Source organism: Lissotriton vulgaris, chromosome 7, assembly GCF_964263255.1.
Source record: "Lissotriton vulgaris chromosome 7, aLisVul1.2, whole genome shotgun sequence".
NCBI classification, from domain to species: Eukaryota; Metazoa; Chordata; class Amphibia; order Caudata; family Salamandridae; genus Lissotriton; species Lissotriton vulgaris.
The window spans coordinates 1,751,713,305-1,751,726,720 of record NC_141695.1 but is presented as its reverse complement, the minus strand read 5'-3'; the positions used below and the strand labels follow the sequence as shown (position 1 = coordinate 1,751,726,720).

At 43.7% G+C, this 13,416-nt stretch overlaps 1 protein-coding gene across 1 annotated transcript in view; it reads right to left on the bottom strand.

Moving 5' to 3' along the window:
• Window positions 1-13,416, bottom strand: part of PRR19 (proline rich 19) — a 116,272-nt gene that overhangs the window by 35,589 nt on the left and 67,267 nt on the right. Inside the window, exon 3 of the mRNA XM_086933049.1 lies at window positions 544-689. Within this exon, the coding sequence (XP_086789175.1) occupies window positions 544-689 (146 nt within the window). The remainder of the gene's footprint in view (window positions 1-543; window positions 690-13,416) is intronic.

Below are 13,416 nucleotides of genomic sequence, written 5' to 3'. Positions count from 1 at the left end.
TGAGGAGACTAAGATTCAGTCCTCTCCCTGTGGTTTTCCAATCTTGGTATCTTCCATAGATTATCAGTCTGTCTCCTGACAATGAGATACAGTTTGCCACAACATGAGCATCTATGGAAGGTACCACTGCCTGTCACTGTGAAATTATTCATCACTGCAAGTGATCTTACAATAGCAAGCTAAAGGGTATTCAAAATCCTCCTAATGAACATACATATACACATTGAGGAACTGGGAGACGCTTTTCACAAGTTGTTCCATATTGTAACCACTTTCAAATGGGCATGCAATGTTTTAATTCTTTGGCAGGGCAGCTTTTAAATATGTTGTTCTTTCTTTATGCCGTGTTTCTGATCAATTTAAGTAAAACAAAAAAAAATCACCTGAGTTTATAAGTAGAGTCAGCAGCACAGCACTAAGACACCACTGCTGATGAATGCTGTGCTGTACAAAAAAAACATGCTCATGATACAATACATTGCAACGCAAGGCACAAAGGCAGCAACCTAACTCTTCCTGTCCACACTTCTGCAAGATACTCACGCTCTGTGGCCGTGATGGAGTGCTGCTGGACTGTGGGGCTTCACAGAAAGCCAATGGAGGACTCTGCTGTCTCATCCTCTTCACATGGGGGTGACGGCACTTGTCATTTCGGCAACGACTGCCACTGCTGCCAGGGCCATGGTCACCTACACACAGAACAAGAGGACACGGTTTCAGTGTTCTCAGGGACAAGCACGCTAAGGTAGATATGTGCCCTAGAGAGGACACGGACTGAGTGTTCCAGGAGACCAGTACTCTAAGGTAAAAAATGTGCCCTAGACAGGACGCAGACTGAGTGTTCTAAGAGGCCAGTACCCTAAGGTTAGAAATGTGCCCTAGAGAGGACACGGACTGAGTGTTCCAGGAGATCAGTACCCTAAGGTTAGAAATGTGCCCTAGAGAGGACACGAGCTGTTTGTTCTAACAGGCCAGCACCCTAAGGTAAGACATGTGCCATTAAGAGGACATGGGCAGAGTGTTCTAAGAGAGTAGCGTCCTAAGGAAAGACGTGCCCTAGAGTGGACACAGACTGAGTTTTCTGAGAGGCCAGCACCCAAAGGTAAGACGTGCCCTAGAGAGGACACAAGCTGAGTATTCTAACAGGCTGCACCCTATGGTAAGATATGAGCCCTAGAGAGTGTTGCAAGCATTCTGCGTAGGATTATGGGACCTTAGTATATAGGGACTGAATCATCTGACTACCTTAGTAAACATGAGCCAAGGACTAACTAGCTATAGTGTCTCTCTTTTGCTCATACTCACTTACAGAGGAAAAACTGATTAGACACCCCAGAGCACAACACTCCCGACTCTCTCAGGAATCACTGTTACAAGACACACCTTTCCGCGCACATTCTTGTACTTGTCCACAATATGATCTGACAGAGACGCAAACAAATGTAAAATATTTATTTTGACTAACGTGCTCTAATACGCAGTATACGTGCCACAATAAGCAGAAAAATGCATAGCACAAATACGGTCAGAATAGCAAGTAATCTGTAGGTCATAAAAGGAGCTGTCATAGTGAGAGACAGATTAGCCTAACCTCCCTCCCCTTGCACAGACGCAGGATGATTATATATTAGAAGATCTCTGGTGTTATCTGCAGACCCCGTATCTCAGTATATAGAAGATAGTTCTACATCCTAGGTCCTTCTTGCTCTTCTCCCTGGAAAGGTCCCTCTCCAAGTGTGTGCTACCTATCCGTGTATTTTAGTAAGACCAAAGTACGTGTTCCCAAACAACAGCTGCATCTGTATGTTTTGTCTAGGTGCTAAGGCCTGACCAGAACAGAATAATAAGGAGCATTGTTGTTTGACATTGTTCGCAATGTTCAGACTAATTCCCAGGAACCTACAAAGCATGAACAGAGCACTGGGTTCTCATCTGAAAATATCAAATGAAGCATCTGCAAAATAAGCTCATCTAGTAACGTGTGCAAAGCAGAGGACAGTCTGCAGTGTGCTCATGCTAACTTAGGGAAGACGACAATGACCCTATGGGTCACGTGACACCCTCTCCTTGGTCAGGACGACAGCCCTGGACTAATACAGAAGTCACAGGTATGCAGAACCAAAGCGCCTCCGGCAGACGACAAGTAGGATCCAAGATGCCAATAGCGGACCACGATGGAAGGTCAAATTGACAAAGTAAATTTAGTACTTAAAATGCATATCCAATCACAGCATATCCTCCAGACCAAAAACTTTGTGAGTTAAGTAGAATGCCATGAGCTCCAGAAAGGCGTCAAAACCATCAATATTAAACAGTGATGCCATCCAATTAAGTAATATAAAGGAACAGACGTGCTCCTTGTATCCTGCAAAAAGAACAATTGATGAACAGAATGCAGAACAATGTCATACATTCACCCCAGCACAGAGATCTGGGCCTAAATCCATCGTTTTTTTGTTCACCATGCCATTCTAGTTTGGCCCCAGCCATATGCAAATCAGTCTTGACCCTGCGCCCAATGGGAACAGTCCAGCCCGAACTGCCAGGCCTGATCCTCCCTGGACTAGAAACAAGCATCCTAGGACCGGTTTCGGGCTTTCAACCCTCATGAGTCAGGATAGCTTTACTCCAGTGGCATGGAGAGCACGGACCCACGTCTGGGCATACCCGTCGCACTCTGGATTACACATGCAAAAAGAACAATTGATGGACAGAATGCAGAACAATGTCATACATCCAACCCAGTACAGAGATCTGGGACTAAATCCATCGTTTTTTTGCTCACCATGCCATTCCAGTTTGGACCCAGCTATATGCAAATCAGTCTTGACCCTGCGCCCAATGGGAACAGTCCAGGCCGAACTGCCCGGCCAGGTCTTCCCTGGACTTGAAATAAGCATTCTAGGGCTGGTTTCGGCCTTTCATCCCGCATCAGCCAGGATAGCTTTTACTCCAGTGGCATGGAGAGCACGGAACCCTCGTCTGAGCATACCCGTCCCACTCGGGGTGACACATGCAAAAACAACAATTGATGGACAGAATGAAGAACAATATCATACAATCACTCCAGTACAGAGATCTGGGCCCAAATCCATCGTTTTTTTGCTAGCCATGCCTTTCCAGTTTGGACCCAGCCATATGCAAATCAGTCTTGACCCTGCGCCCAATGGGAACAGTCCAGCCCGAACTACTAGGCCAGGTCCTCCCTGGACTGGCAACAAGCATCCTAGGACCGGTTTCGGGCTTTCAGCCCTCATCAGCCAGGACAGTTTTACTCCAGTGATATTGAGAGCACAGGACCCACGTCTGGGAATACCCATCCCACTCGGGGTGACACATGCAAAAAGAACAATTGATGGACAGAATGCAGAACAATGTCATACATTCACCCCAGTACAGAGATCTGGGACTAAATCCATTGTTTTTTTGAACACCATTCCATTCCAAATTGGACCCAGCCATATGCAACTCAGTCTTGACCCTGCACCCACTGGGAACCGCCAAGCCTGAACTGCCCGGCCAGGTCCTCCCTAGACTGGAAATAAGCATCCTAGGACCGGTTTCGGGCTTTCAGCGCTGATCAGCCAGGATAGCTTTACTCCAGTGGCACGGAGAGCACCGGACGTCCCATTCGGGGTGACACATGCAAAAAGAACAATTGATGGACAGAGTGCAGAACAATGTCATAAATTCACTCCAGTACAGAGATCTAGGCCTAAATCCATTGTTTCTTTGCTCACCATGCCATTCCAGTTTGGACCAAGCCATATGCAAACCAGTCTTGACACTGCGCCCAATGGGAACAGTCCAACCCGAACTGCCAGGCCAGGTCCTCCCTGGACTGGAAACAAGCACCCTAGGACCGGTCCCAAGATGCTTGTTTCCAGTCCAGGGAGGACGTGGCTTGGCAGTTCGGTCTGGATTGTTCCCACAAGGAACAGGCTCAAGACTGATTTGCAAATTACTGGGTCCAAACTGGGGTGGTGTGGTGAGCAAAAGAAAGATGGATTAAACCAAGATCCTTGTGACTGGGGATGAATGTTTGCATTGTCCAGCATTCCGTCCATCAATTGTTTCTTCTGCATATGTCACCCTAAGTGGGAAGTTATGCCCAGACGTGGGTCCCATGCTCACTACACAACTGGATTCAAGCTAGCCTGGCTAATGAAGGGTCTGTTACATCCTGCTTGTCTTTCTTCCCTGTCCTTCTTTAGTGTTTCTCATTACTTCCTCAGCAGGCATCTATGATGTCACTTAGTGTTCCAATTGTGTATGCTTGAAAGCAGGGACAGTTACATCTGAGGCTGAGCTGGAGTCCATCTGCTCCTAGTGGGGTTTCTATTATTGGATCTACTTTATTCTATTTATCTACCTTACCTGAATCTTCTCTACAATAAACCGAATCTGTTTCATATACTGGACTTAAGGACTTCAATTTGTTACAATTTTGGTGACGAGGTACGGAAAGAAGACTGATTTAATGGATTACTGCAACTTAGGAACTTAAAGTCTTCTGCAAATACTACTGTAAATACTGCAACAGGAGAACTTTTTCATGCCAAAGAGGAAAAGGTATTTTATGAGAGCACCCTGGTTAACCTCACCAGTGTCCTCTGTGATCTGGACAGCCTGTTTCCCCAGGGTGTTGGGATTCTTGCTGCATGATTTGAAAGGTTTCTGTGTTTTAAAGAGAGAGTTTTGCTTGCCTCATTTGAATTTAAGAAGACCTGTTTCAAGTGCAAACTATTTGCTTATGAAGATGTCTGTCATGTTTGGAGAGAGACACACTTCTGTCATCAGCTGTGCAACATTCATTTGTATTCGACGCTTCAAGTGTGTGAGCAGTCGGGAAAAGACATGCAGTTTTGCCATGTCCCCTGGAGGAGAAATGCTGGTATTGCTGAACAGAGCACAGAGTGCGGTGTCTGCGGGAACATCGGCAAAGGTTATACAGCTTTATTTTGGAAAGTGCGACTGTTGCGGTGTTTCGAAGCCGCAGTTTTTTAACACAGTTTTAATGCCTTGTGGTGATTTTTTACATGTTTTCTACATTTCAACTCTTGAGGCGATTTAAAAAATAAAGAAAAAACGATAGCTTACGCGTGCAATGGGTCGTGCGCTCACAACGATTTCTGAGCGTGGTCATCTCCTTGACAACGCTGAGCTTTTTGTCTTCTCTCCGTCCATGGGAGCCGCTGATGTCATCAAGGTTGCGTGCGCAATGAGACGTACGCGACAAAACGTAGCGTCATTGTGTCATCGGCAATTTTATTTCAGATTGCCCTCAAACCAGAGAATATTTCCTGCTTCGACAACTTGATATTCGTGAAGACCGAAGGTATTTGGATGACGTTTTGTTGCCTATTGTTGATCTTTACTGTGTTGTAGACTTCATTGAGGAACTCTGGCCCAATCTTTTTAAGCCGCGGATATGTATTGGTATTAAAACTCAACTGACAATTCACTGTTTCACACGCATGAATTTTCGTCAGCTTTGGAGTCATTTTTTGCAGTTTTAATTGAGGTCATGGACTATTATCATCTGTGAGGAAAGTTGCATGGGTGATGCTTATGAAGTCTTCAGCTGGGAACTTCCTGTCCCGGTGATTTACAATCATAACCTCTAATCTGTTTTCAAAGAGGAAATTTCAGCGTCTTGCTTTGTACTGCAAATCTTTCTACTTGTTTAAAGGAAGCCCATTGTGAGAAGTCCTCGGTGAGAAATCGCTCACCGGTGTTATATGTTCATCTTTTTGTGGAAAATTAAGACCTTTATTGTAACTTGTTTTCAGAGGGAGGTGGTGGATTTTTATATATGTATTCTTTGGGAAGGACTGCACTTTATTTTATTGACATGCATTACTTCTCATATGTTAGTTGCATGTGTGTACTTTGCATGTGTGTACTGGAACTGATAATACTACAGTTAGATAGTATCTTTAATGGTTGAGGTGTTTAGTAGTACTACAGTTAGATAGTATCTTTAATGGTTGAGGTGTTTAGTAATACTACAGTGAGATAGTATCCTTAATGGAGGGAGCCATTCTTATGCTCAACGTTGGTTGAGGTGCTCTGTTGTTTTTTTTTAAATCCGATGTAGATTGCATGTTTGATTGCAGTTACATTTATTTTCTTGTTCATGTGTTGGGACTTATTGGTGTGTACATGTATACTTTACGGAGCCACATTTTGTGCTCATTTATTGAGGTGCTCCATTCTTTATTCCATTCCAGTGTTTACGGCTTGCATCTTTTGATGAGCCATGTTTGAGAAATTTCAATATTTTGAAGAGTTTTAGTATTTTGCTGAACCACAATGTGCTCTAATATTGTTAGAGGTGTTCAGTTGTTTGAGGTTTTAGTGCTGTAAATTGCTTTAGGATGTGAACCGCTTTTACTAATATGTTCGATGTTTAAAGATCCGCAGGTTGCTCATGTATAGAACTACAGGTGTTAGCTATTTTTGATTTGTAGAACCACAGGTGTTCGCTATATTTGATGTTGGAAGATGTGGATTGCTCATAGATGTGAACCATTTTAAATGCTCTAATGTTTTTAGAGGAGTTCACGTGTAATCTATCATATCCATTCTTATGGATTTTGTATTTGGTGGGTGACTGTGTTCTTTCATATGTTCACCATGTGATGTTCTATCGCTTTCTTTTATTTTACCAGCAATATTTTCTGTGTATATGCTATATCTTCTATTATCAATTTTTCTTCTCTCTTTTGTTTTCTTATCTTGTTTTATTTTGTCGAGGGGGAAGATGTGTTACATCCTGCTTGTCTTTCTTCCCTGTCCTTCTTTAGTGTTTCTCATTACTTCCTCAGCAGGCATCTATGATGTCACTTAGTGTTCCAATTGTGTATGCTTGAAAGCAGGGACAGTTACACTGAGGCTGAGCTGGAGTCCATCTGCTCCTGGTGGGGTTTCTATTATTGGATCTACTTTATTCTATTTATCTACCTTACCTGAATCTTCTCTACAATAAACCTAATCTGTTTCATAAACTGGACTTAAGGACTTCAATTTGTTACAGGGCCATGCCCTTAAACCAGTCCCAGAATGCTTATTTCGGGTCCAGGGAGGACCTGGCTTGGCAGTTCGGGCTGGACTGTTCCCACAAGGAACAAGGCCAAGACTGATTTGCATATTACTGGGTCCAAACTGGGGTGGTGTGGTGAGCAAAAGAATGATGGATTAAACCCAGATCCTTGTGACTTGGGGTGAATGTTTGCATTGTCCAGCATTCTGTCCATCATTTTTGTCTTTTGCATATGTCCCCCTGAGTGTGAAGGGTATGCCCAGACGAGGGTCCCATGCTCCCTACACCACTGGATTCAAGCTAGCCTGGCTGATGAAGGGTGATGCCCTGAAACCGGTCCAAGGATGCTTGTTTCCGGTCCAGGGAGGGCCTGGCTTGGCAGTTCGGGCTGGACTGTTCCCACAAGGAACAGGGTCAAGACTGATCTGCATATGACTGGGAACAAATTGGGGTGGTGTGGTGAGCAAAAGAATGATGGATTAACCCCAGATCCTTGTGACTGGGGGTGAATGTTTGCATTGTTCAGCATTCCGTCATCAATTGTTTGTTTTGCATATGTCACTCTAAGTGGGAAGGGTATGCCCAGACGAGGGTCCCATGCTAACTACACCACTGGATTCAAGCTAGCCTGTGTGATGAAGGGTGATGCCCTGAAACCGGTCCCAGGATGCTTGTTTCCAGTCCAGGGATGACCTGGCTTGGCAGTTCGGGCTGGACTGTTCCCACAAGGAACAGGGCCAAGCCTGATTTGCATATAACTGGGTCCAAACTTGAGGTGGTGTGGTGAGCAAAAGAATGAAGGATTAAACCCAGATCTTTTTGACTGTGGGTGAATGTATGCATTGTTCAGCATTCCATCCATCGATTGTTTCTTTTGCATATGTCACCCTAAGTGGGAAGGGTATGCCCAGATGTGGGTCCCGTGCTGACTACACCACTGGATTCAAGCTAGCCTGGCTGATGAAGGGTGATGCCCTGAAACCAGACCCAGGATGCTTGTTTCTGGCCCAGGAAGGACCTGGCTTGGCAGTTCGGGCTGGACTGTTCCCACAAGTAACATGGTCAAGACTGATTTGCATATGACTTGGTCCAAAGTGGGGTGGTGTGGTGAGCAAAAGAATGATGGTTTAAACCCAGATCCTCGTGACTGGTGCTGAATGTTTAAATTGTCTAGCATTCCATCCATCAATTGTTTCTTTTGCATCATATCCTGTAGCCGCAAGGAGCATACCAGGGCAACCTTTGTCAGTCTTGACGAAACTAAGATCCAAGAGGTGCTGTGCACGGGCCATCGGCCCCAGTGAAGAATCGTACATAAGCCGCATGCCCACGGAACAGCCATGCCTATGGGACCTCAACGGGCCCAGCAACAGTTCAGAAACCAGGGCAGCGGGTGTCGTTGTGGAGAGGCAGATGTCCAGGGCCCACTGAAAAGGGCACCGGATGTAATAGAACACAGGGTGCACACAAGTGAAGAAGGCATAACGAAAAGTCAGCCAATAGCCGATGTAAGAGCTCCCAACTGAATCAAGCCAATAAGTTTCTGCATCCGATCAAGGAACAGCTGCAACTGTGCCTGACTGGGCAGTACCACAGATCGAGCATCATTTTGGAACAGCAAAAGAACCAGCACGCCACACACCAGGAGGAGCAGCAGAGGAAACCCTCCGAGTAAACTGGAAAAACAGAATGAATAAAAGCAGGTATTACTCCAAATATTGTCTGAAATTATGTAACAAAGCCAGATCCCACAACTTTAAAAAAGTATGCAAGGCTAGCTGCATTAGACGCATTACAAATTTGATGAATTATCTCCCCAAGTGTAGGGGGAGATTTATGTTTATAAATTATTGTATTTCTGTAGATTCCTTGCCACCGGCAATTCGAAGATCTCAAGAGCTGACATGAGAGCCACTTCTTGTTGAAACAACAGCGCTTTGAGTCTGCTTAGCTTATTGAAATCTGTTTTAAATGTTGGAATGGAAGGCCACAGGGTACTATCCACACTCAGGTGTTATGGGGAAACAGGACATTTCTGCAACAAGTAACGCGTTGCAAAACTGTTACTATGTACGGGATGCCTGCCTGTAAACTGCAGCAGTTCTGATTGATGAGAATAAGATAACTGCCATTAGAAAGCAAAGTAAGAGATGGAATAATAGCAGGGACTGTTGTCCCTTTTAAAAAGAAGCTAAATCGGGTGCTGAGACGTTGCAAGCGCCATGGAGTTTTACTTGTTTACAGACAAGGGAGTACCCAACAGTAGAGTCACAATCCTCCGCTGTAAGTAAAACTTCCTTCTCTGCACGGTAAGCGAATGGCAATGACCACAATTCATGTATGAAACTACTCCAGAGGGGTTCATATCTACTGACAGGATAGTGTTTCAAGCAAGCCGATAATTGGAAAAGTGAGATTGGTAAAGAAATAACCCTATGTATTAACCACACTGCTGAATCTATTTATGCTACAGTGAATGGCAACTGTTCTAGTTTCTCAATGTGTAACATAGTGTAAGTTGCATCTTTCATAGATATCATTTGCTGTTTGTCCGTCAAATTAAATGGTAAAAACAGCGCAGAAGCAATAAGGTATTCTCACAGTATTCTCCCATGTTTCAAATTTTGTAAACGTAACTGATTTTGACCATGATATAAGAAAGACACTTCATTTTGAACAATATCAATTACAGACAAAACAATATTGTCTAAAATATAAATATGAGAAGACAGTGGGTTTATACTGTTATCAACCACTGCGAGAACCTTATCCAAATTATACTGATCAATTTGGCATAAGCGTAAAGCTGTTTCAATTTGCGAACGTTTCCAAAATTCATTATAGGCTGCATACACAAAAGGTTTAGTGCACGGGGATTTTGGACCTGAGAGAAACTAAGAAAGATCAATGTCACCTGTTAAAAGGGGAAGATGGTGTTTCACAGATGTTAATGTGGAATGTTCCAACCACAGTTTACACGATTTGCCAACAGAGTAAATGGTAACGGTAGGCAAAGTAGGGTAACGAGGATCAGGTCTAATATGGGTAAACCCCTTAGTAACAGTCAAATAACATAAATGACAAGCATTTGTGTCAGTAGGCCGCAATACCCAACCCCCTTGATCTAGCATTGATGAGTTAAAAGAGCCAACTGTATCATCCGAGTTAGGTCATCAATAGTATAATTAGTGTGTACACTCCACGACTTGTACTGAGCCAAAGATAGAATAGAAGAAGCATTATAATTATTAGCGGTGGCCAAACCGAAACAGGTTGTTTGTTGCACAGTCTGATTTAAAAATAGTATTTGGGACGGTATTAAACACGCACGTTGCAATGATTCACTCCCCTGCACTTGCCAAACTTTAGTGCCCCAAATAGACTTTAAATCAACAGTGTGTTTCCAGAAATCGTAACCTTTCAGTGACAGTTTTCAATAAAAGATGAAGAAAATTTTTGTTTAGTCTGCGCAAGCATGTATTTGTTCACGCTAGGGACATTCAATTTAAAATAATATGATGCAGGGTCCGATAAATTGTAACCAGTGAAATATGTAAATTTAATTTTCTGTGTGATGGAACACCTTTTAGAAGGGGTTGGACAATGTTCCCATGGTGTATAGTTGAAAGTGGGATCTTTGAGTATTGGATTTAAGAAGACAATGATGGCCATAATGTTGGTAACATAATCGATATGCATAATTTGCCAAATTCAAATATAGATTCTCCGTATTGAAAACAGTATAATATTGTAAATCAGAAAACAAAGAATTAACAGCACTGATATCCCAATCGACTAAATGCATTCCAGGTAAAACCACATCACCCAAAGAAACTCGGAAGACATATAGAATTTAAAAGGTCTCTGTCGGACCATATACATCGAATGGTACTTTGTCTCACACAATGGCGCCAGCAATCGGAACTGCAGAAATGTTAACCAATGTTTGATCTCTTTTCATTTTATGTGAGGACGTATGCGGAGCCAGTACTCCGTCAACCAGTTCCACTGCAGAGCGTTCAGGTAAAAAGCGTCTATTAATCAAAAGAAAAAAGACAGTCATAAAACCAATCCACGTGAAAAGGAACACCATAGACAACACAATCCAGATGTAAGTCCACGGAGGAACCAGGTATGTGCTCTTCAACCAGGAGATGAAGACACAAATCCGAGTAGGAGTCACAGCAGTAAACGAAGACAATGAAGATGTAGCCGGAGAAAAGTTATCCTAGTCAAAAGATAGTAACCGCTGGAGCTTAGCTGAAACAGTAGAGGCTGCCCACTGTTAGAAGGCAAATAGAGAACAGTGTCTGGGACAGCAACTGTAAGTTCCACTGGTGGGGAAGAATACTCACTCTCTACCTTCTCACGAGTTGAAGGCAAAACAGACAGGAAATCAATGGAAGAATCCAGTTCCCCTTCCACATTTATTACAGATGCAGGAGAAACTGTAGTCATTTGCTGGAGTGGAACATTCAGTTTTGGAGCGCTCCTAGGTATGGTATTGAGAATCGGCCATATGGTGTAGCTTTACATGTTTCACAGAAATGAAACGGTTATCTTTGCATCAAGGAAGTAGAGGTTAAATTACAGTTTGAGTGCCCTTCAGACCAAGGACCGGGACTGGAGCACGGCAGGAGGGGCCAAATTTGTTTGCCACTTTTTCCGAGACCAGATCACCAACTTTAGGAAGCCAGCCAGAAACGGGGACCAAAAGGGCTGTATCCGTCGGCGAAGACAAATGTAATTTTGCTAGAGCATCTCGATTCTTTTGTAGATCCTATAACAAAGCACAGTGGTTATCTATGCCAAAGGCTGCGGCAGCCGCCACAGCGTCTGGACCATCAAGGTCAGGTACAAACATCTAAATGCCAAAGAGCACTTCATACGGGGTCCACCCACCGAGAGATCTTCGAGGGAGATTATTAAGTGCACGTTGAAACCCATTGAAATTAGATAACCAGCCCCATACCTAATACCCTTGCTGTTAAAGAGTGCTGTAAGTCACGGTTCATCCTCTCCACAACAGAATTGCCCTCAGGCCGATATGGAGACGGGAAATACACCTGCACACCCATCGATTTCATCAAAACACGATAAGCCTTAGAGGCACAAGCCGAACCTTGCTCCTACAAACACATGCACATCTTTTATAACAGTAAAAGCGTCAGCACAGCGCTGTGGCCAAATCCGGAGGAATCTTGTGCACAGATCAACTGCAACCAACATATATTTGAAAGCATTGTCAGAGGTCAATGGACCGCAGTGATCAAGATAAACACAACCAAAGGGTTGATTAGAAATGAAGAGTTGGGTGTGTGGTGGACGAGAGACAGTAGATGGTTTAATCTGTTGACAAATGTCACACAAAAGTACATACTTGAGCGTTTGCTGGTATAAGCAGCACCACCAATAACATTGCTGTAAAAGTGAAATTGTGGCTATCACCCCTACATGCGCAGAAGCAATTCCTTCATGGGCAACCACAATATGCGAAAGCTTGCAGTCCTCATTGGGAATTAATCGATCGCCAACGGAGGGAATAGTCACAAATGGCACTTGGTCAGTGGTCAAGTGATAACTATAACGAGCAGGGAAACCCTGGGAAAACACTGTCCCCTCTTTTGTCGCAGCGATAGTTGCCAAAATATCATCATCAATTTTAGTTATGGATCGTGTAACAGCTGCTACTAAGCATGTGGCTACTGCAGATTTGTTGGCTTCATCAGCCATAGTATTACCAACAATGTGTGCTCCCACGTGTTGAAGGCCCAATGTGTGGATTACTCGAGTGAGTGGCAAACGTTCCTTAAGAGTGGCCACCCGGACCCAAAGCTTTTTATGCTTTATTGAGCTACCTTTAACATCACGTTAATCATTCTGTTTCCAGAAGAATAAGTTATCATTAAAGGATTGTACAAAGTAGAAAGAGTTGCACACTACAAGAGTAGGTACCTCAGGATCAGCAAACTCAAGGGCTAACATTAATGTGCATAATTCGGGTAATTGTGCCATACAATCTCCAAAGGACTGTATGTGAACTAGGGAGGGTTTGAAATCACCATCCACCATCGTGCCAGCCACAATTGCGCACGCAGCAGAATAAGCTTGTTTGGTACCAACAGCAGGTTGGGAAGATCCATCAGTTTAAATGATACATTTATACTGATCAAGAGGGAGTAAGGACAAAGTAAGAGGATGAACGTGTTCGTATTGTAAAAACTCTTGTGTCTGCAAAGAAAGATCAAAAATAAAATTGACATCAGCCGATGTCAAAGAACTAGCCCATTGTATCGAATGAGGATGCAGAGTCTTAGCATTGGGCATGCTCGCCTTAGGCACCGCTTCCGAAGCTGGCACAGGCGAGACCA